Below are 7,016 nucleotides of genomic sequence, written 5' to 3' on the forward strand. Positions count from 1 at the left end.
ATTAAACAAACCTCACATACCAAATCGAAGCGCAACTCTTATTGGCTTAAAAAAAATGGAACATACTATACTGAATTCCTGTTCCATACAAAGGTCCAAATTCTCAACTAGTGCCTAACTCTATTATAAGAGCCATATAAGCCAAGGTCACATAAAGATTAGCTAACGATACAAAACACTACTATGAGCCAATAATACAGAGCCCAATATAAAGCTGCCGATATACGAGGGTATTACTTACTTTGGAGTAGCACACTCACAACCTCATCCTGAATGTAACAGAAACCATAAAAAAATTAAATAACCTTACATAAGAATTACATTCAACTTTACTCCTGTATGTATTGTTATTTAAGTACATTGTGCTTTTATTTATTTATTGAGTTTTGTATAGCGCAGACTTGACCAAAAGGCATCAAAGCACTTTACAGGGTTTGCCCAGCAGCAATTACGCGAGTTACATAAAAAGCAAATAACAATGCATAGTAAAAGTGTATGAAGAGGTATATGATAGCAGGATATGTAAACAATATAGCGGCACTTTCACAAATTGCATAAAAAGTAAGTAACAATACATAGTAACAGTAAAAAAGGAAGTCTACTATAGGCAGTAGGATATAGTAGCAATTGTGCGAGTTACATCAAAAAGTGAGTGGAAATACGTAGTAGCCATACAAAGATACGCATACAATTGCCAGTAGGATATGTAAATGCTATTGCTGAGTTAATTATCATTGAGAGTTGCGAAAATATGTACTAGGTACTCGGAATTAACTGTAGGATATGAGTTACATAAAAGAGTAAGTAAAAATCCATAATAACGCATGAAGTGAAGTATACGCTTTTAGACGTTGCGGTTTATTTCTATTAACATTGTGAAGTCATAAGAAATTAGTGCAAACACAGAAATACCCTGTTCTTGGTTTTTACTCGCCCAAAATGTCTGGACTTGTTTCTCATGAAATGATATGCAAATTGATGCAGACCTCTTTGTGCTGCAGTTGCGCGTACTCTCTATGAAAAAGCCAGACTGCATTGTTTAAGTATTTCAGCTCATTTTATTTCTGACTTCCTAAATCCTTACACTCTCTTCTCTTTGTCCTGCAGGACGGTCAATCCCGGACAGTCCGACAATTTCAGTTCACCGACTGGCCAGAACAAGGTGTGCCAAAATCCGGCGAAGGCTTCATTGATTTCATTGGACAGGTTCATAAAACCAAGGAGCAGTTTGGTCAAGATGGGCCAATCTCTGTGCACTGCAGGTAAGCTGGAGGGACAGAGAGAACATAGCAGCAATCATAACCACTGATATAACAATGTGTACCTAGTTAGAGGTGAACATTTGTAGGCGGCTATGTAAGATTTGTGTCTAAGGGAGATTCAAAAGACTGCAATTGGGGATTTGCAAAAGTAACTGCAATCTCAATCAAAGATGACAATCCTTCAGCCCTTGTGCCAATTGGATCATGGGTCTAAAGAAGGAAGAAAAGGAACCTAGTTTAGGGATAAGACATCAGCTTAATGGTGCCTGGTCTTCTGCTTAAAATGCCGAAAGAAACCGTACTTAGTGTGTTGGTGGAGGCATTTGGAGTAATTGATATTCTAGAATGCTGAGAGGAATCAAAGGCACACGCTGAGCGGCAGTACCTGGCCTGACGTCCTGGTATGCGTGCTGGGAGAAACTGCATCTTACCCGAGATTCATATGTGCTGATGAGCGTAATCATTTGTTTAAGATATGTTGTCTTTAGTGGGTTCTGCTACAGTATGTACTGGTACATGGTGGTTATAGACCTCCAGCCTTCTGAGTGCTGCTATCATCCTTTTGAGCACCTTGCAAGAGGTTCAGAACATCAGGGAGACTTTACAGGTATTTCCTTCCAGCCCGATGTCACGATTTGGCCTTGTTTTCATCTAAGCATCCATATACCCAAATCAAAATGGAGACTCCAGGCATACACCACGCACAAGAACCTTCCTTAACCTCAGAATAATATCAACTTGCAACAAGGGAAATGGGAAATTGATGTATCTAATGGAGCTAGAATGTGTTGTGTCAAGAAATCTGACGGGTCCCCCTAATGACATGAAGAGTTTAGGCAAGTTTTACACAGTATTCTGAGATCCCTCAGCCCCACCTCTACCCCGTCTGGGATAATTCTAGCAGGCCAAGTTTGAGATCACACCAGGTCCAATGCTGTATAGCTCGAGTTTAATAATAAAGCACTTTTAGCCTTCGTATCATCACAACTGAAAATCTCATAGTACATGTTTAAGCAGCAGCAAAGATTTGTTGGGCAACATGTAAAGTGTATTAAAAGGACTTGGAGGAAACCTACTAAAAGGAAAGCTCCATTGGTGATTGAACTGAATGTGCTAAAGGAAATATGCAAAACTAGGCTTTTCATTTCAATACACTGTGAAGAGTGTAATCCAGGATTTATCTACCTTCTGCAGTGCTGGGGTCGGCAGAACCGGTGTCTTCATCACGCTAAGTATTGTCCTGGAACGAATGCGGTACGAGGGCGTAGTAGATATTTTCCAGACTGTAAAGATGCTACGAACACAACGACCAGCCATGGTGCAGACAGAGGTATGTGTTTCCAGTGGCATTTAGTCCATGTGTCTTTTTACTATACTGGGTTCTATACAGTCCTATACAGCCTGCCGACTACACGTTAGTATGGTTACTGCCTAATCGTTAGTGACTTAACATGAAAAAACAAGGCTGTTTGGGTGATGTCGTGGAATGACCACTGGATTTGTGTTCTGTGGCTACTACACAAGATTACTGGTGAGAAGTTGAAACAAGGCAAAAGGTGCCAGTGTGTAGCTGGGGCACAGAGTTGGCTGATAGTATTTGGAATGACTGTTGTTGGGCCCTAAGGTGAGTTACCAATTGCATTATGGGTGAATTTGTAATCTTAAGGGTACATTTCTGTGGATGCAGATTGTTAATGACTGATAGCATACGTGACTAATTGTGTTTGGTGCTCAGGGTAAGTTATTGATGGGATATATGCTGAAGGACGGATAGTGCAGAGATTGAGTTATTGATCAAGCAACGGGTAAGTTACTAAAGCTGCAGTTTGAGAATTATTTCTGGTGCTCATGGTAAGATAGTGAAAGTGCCTAAAGTGAGTTATTGATGGTGCGCTTGATTAGTTCTTGTTGGTGCAACAGGCAAACTGTGTTCGTACTCATCGTAAGTTATTAATAATGCTCATCCTGTGTATGCTGGATGAGGGATGCGGTGAGTTATTGATGGTGGAATAGGCAAATTTCTTTGGGTGCTCAGTGTACGTTATCAATGGTTTTAAGAGCTTTTGAGGTTGCTGTTGGCTACTATCACTAGTGCTCACGGTGGGTAACTGAGGCTTCTCAGAGTGAAATGAAGATTATTGTGAGAGCCAAGAGCCAGGAATGAATTTCTGGAGCCTTTTTGTGAACTTAACATTTCCCTTTTTTTTCTGATTTCAGGACGAATATCAGTTTTGCTACCAGGCGGCCCTAGAATATTTGGGCAGCTTTGATCACTATGCAACCTAAAACAAGCCATGGGTCCGCAGACTCTATCAGCCACTTAAGTCCTGGAAGGCCTCTTCTAACCCTCAAAGAGACCTTTAACTAAGAAAACTATACAAGAGGATGTAGCTTTTCATTTGGGCAACACAATGGGAGTGGGGTAAGCTGAGGGTGTGCGAGGCCTGCTCCCTCAGGAACCCTGTGTTGTAAAACTAAAAAACGATGCAGTGTTTTTGTGGCAAAATGGAAGGACTCCTTTTAAGTGGTCTGACACTTCTGTTACCTCAAGTTGTGTTCTCTTCAGAAAGCCTTTGTGCACATCGCAAGACTGACCCAAATGTGGCAAAGACCTCTTGTAATTTTACCAATGAAGGGGACCCCAGAAGACGTATGGAGGGGTGAAGAACAAAAATTGCCTTGGATTGCATCATGCGAGTTAAGATTATTTACTCATGTAGTTGGCCAGTCTTTGAAAGAAGCCGCCTGCGCCACCGACGATACTCTCTCCAAAGCGCCTAAACATATTCCAAAAAACGCTAAAGCGCTCCACCCCTAACCATGCAGTCCTGCCCGACACCCACCAACACTGAACTGATACATCATGGAAGTGTGATCTAGCAGACATCTAGCGCCTTCATCGCTAGAACTGCTGCTGTGCGGGTTTCACAGCTCCCTTTTCCTCCTAGATCCACTTGGATTACTTTGCAACATTCCTTACCGCTTTGGATTGTGAAATGTGGCATTGCTGGCATCATGGAAGGGGTACGGACACGGCTGGGCTGTTTTCCGCCCTCGACTCCCCTGTGAGCCCTGTTGTTCCCCAACCCCCCAATATAGCTCGTCTCCCTCAGCCTTTCACATGCCATAGCCAATTCTGGTGCATAACAAGAAGTTGTGGGCTTGCTGTTCCGGAACCCCACTAATCCCCTGTGCACGGTGGCCTTAGTTAGCCAGAGGGACTCACTGCCAAGTCGGATGGCTAGGAGCGGCATGGTGCTCTGGAAGAACAGGCGTCCCCGCGAGCGGCTTTATTTGAAGTATACATGTACCTGTAACATAACAAGTGACATTAACCTTCCTTTTCTTTTTTAAATAGTGTATTTTTCCTTTTTTTAAACAAAAGAATATCAGTCGATGAATTGAAGAGAGAGAACGTGCTTACTTGTTCATATTCTGTTAAAAGACAGTCTATTTTTTCACTGTAGAGATGTTGTGTATGGCTGTTATATGTGTATATATACGAACGCAGTGCTGATCGCTACGTCCACATCTTGCTTTTTCTATCATAGAGAGGGCTGGGTTTGCTCGTTTAAGAACAAAGAAAAAAAGGTTATGTTTTTTTTTTAAAAAGAATAACTAGATGAAAAAGAAGTGGCCTTTTCCATGTACAGGGGTGTGTTCCTCTTGCAGGGCTCAGGCTCGGACTAGTGCTTGCTGGGACAGGGATGAGCAGGTGCAGCGAGTAAGTGGACCAATCTAGGACTGAAAGAAAAGGGCCAGGAGCCCCTACCACGTATATAAATGTTATCTTGTATGCTGCTGGTTACAGGAAATGCACCACAAAACACTTTGGCATGGCGAAATGCGAACAGCCCTGCAAAAGTCAGTCATGTGACAATGAACCCTGAATTAGTGGGGCAGTAGCTGGTCCAGACCTGAAATGGATGTGGCCATTCAGGAAATTGATACTTTTAGCATGGAGTTCAAAACAAAAATCTTCAGCTCGTGGGGGCTTGGGTGGCTCCATTTGTAATACAAAGAAGGGCAGAGGGACCAGAAGTGGGCATTCTCACCTGCCAAAAGCCAAAGCAAACTGAGCTCTAATGCAAAGAAAACCGGCTTCAAGAAACTTATCTGTAACCTTTGTTGTCCAAAACATAAAGATGGAATCTAATGCTCCCAGAGATGCAATATAGAAGAAACTAAATGAGCCATGACTAGCAAAGGTAAGCAAGAGCAGGAGCCTACAAAGCTTCTGTTCCCTCCTCCTTCGCAGGGACAGCCCCTATGTGACGGACCTGCTCATAACCACCACATCCCAATGGTTGGACTTTTCAGCAATTGTCACCAGCCCAAGTACAAGAGCCCCAGGTGGGACATCACTCCTTTCAGGGAGAGAGAGGGAAAACAGAACCCCAATCAAGCAAGAAGCTAAAGGTAAACCGGCAGAAGGCCCTTAACTAAACCGCCAGTTTGTACAAAGAGGAAAGTGCCGTTGATTTGAAACTGTTACTTCACATGGAAACAGGAAGTGGCTCTGAGCCGCTGTGTATGTAGATATATCAACTTTGTATTAAAGAAAGATTGTCTGAAAGGACGAGCTAGAAATGTCTCTTTTGATTCCTATCAAAGATTAGTTGTTTTGTTTTTGTCTAGGGGTGGCCAAATGTATGTAGCATTCTTTGCCTCTTGAGTCCATGAATCGAAGGCCCATTGCATGCCAATGTTTGGTTTTCTGTATCGCACATTATAAGACCCTAACATCTGCTCTGAAGTTTGAGTGGATAATGTAAGAGCGCTGACTGTGTGGTAGAGTAAGAGCGCTGCTTGTGTGAGAGGCTGTAAGAGTGCTCATTGTAGCTGATTCTATGTAACTGAGCCAAGGTAAGTGTAAGACCTTCCACCCGCTTTTGTGTGCTGTATTACGGGGATTCTGCAAAAAGTTTATTAGAAGATCTCAACTTTCTGGAAGGATTATAAAATATAAATCTGGATATGAGATGAGAAGCCCCATTTTGATACAGGGCACCATGCACTAGAATAAGTCTTAAATCTAACTCTTTTCCTGATGGGCAGCCAGTGTAAAGTCCACAAATAGGGCAAGTTCCATGTTCTCACCGGCACATTTAACAGAAAGCGGGCAGGTCTACTTTGGACCACTTGGGGCCTAATCAGCAGAAGCTCCAGTACTCCAAAGTATAAGGCATTGCCCTAACCTATTCTGGAGGTTATCAGAGCCTGAATTACCAATTCTTTTGCTGGAAAGGACAAAAAAGGAAGACCTCTATTAGGGACTACATGATGCAGAAACAGGTGCCTGTCTAAGCTTTAACTTGAGGCTTAAAGGAGAGGCTGTTATGAAATTGTATCCCCAGATTTCTAACTATGCAACTCTGGGATCCGGGGGGAGGGGAAAGTTAGGGCACAGGGGGCATAGTCGGGCCAGAAATTCTGCCATAAGTCTGGTGGAATGTTACCAAGGAAGAGAATTTCAGTTTTTTCTTCATTACTTCGGAGTTGATAGTTTTCTAACCAGTAAAAAACTACTATTAAGCAGGTTTCAATCTGTGTGTCAATCAACTGTACTCCCCTGCCCTAAGAAAATAGCAATTGTGTATCCTCTGCATAGGATATCCGTTTGGCTCCCAGGTCTTCTGCTAGTTGGGCCAGAGGGGCAAAGTACATTTTAAAAAGGGTAGGAGTTAGGGCAGAGCCCTAGGGAACTACTACAGACAATTCATGTGGATTGGCAGAACCGAGGTGAATAGTTTT

The 7,016-nt window shown here is 42.7% G+C and overlaps 1 protein-coding gene across 8 annotated transcripts in view; it reads left to right on the top strand.

Annotated features, from left to right (window-relative positions):
* Positions 1-5,841, top strand: part of PTPRS (protein tyrosine phosphatase receptor type S) — a 521,512-nt gene extending 515,671 nt beyond the window's left edge. For all 8 annotated transcript variants that reach the window (XM_086947045.1, XM_086947049.1, XM_086947044.1 and 5 more), the window contains 3 exons: positions 1,108-1,262; positions 2,457-2,592; positions 3,480-5,841. In XM_086947045.1, the coding sequence (XP_086803171.1) occupies positions 1,108-1,262; positions 2,457-2,592; positions 3,480-3,548 (360 nt within the window). In that variant the 3' untranslated portion in view covers positions 3,549-5,841. The remainder of the gene's footprint in view (positions 1-1,107; positions 1,263-2,456; positions 2,593-3,479) is intronic.
* Positions 5,842-7,016: the final 1,175 nt, after the last annotated feature.

Source organism: Lissotriton vulgaris, chromosome 12 (assembly GCF_964263255.1).
Source record: "Lissotriton vulgaris chromosome 12, aLisVul1.2, whole genome shotgun sequence".
Lineage (NCBI taxonomy): Eukaryota > Metazoa > Chordata > Amphibia > Caudata > Salamandridae > Lissotriton > Lissotriton vulgaris.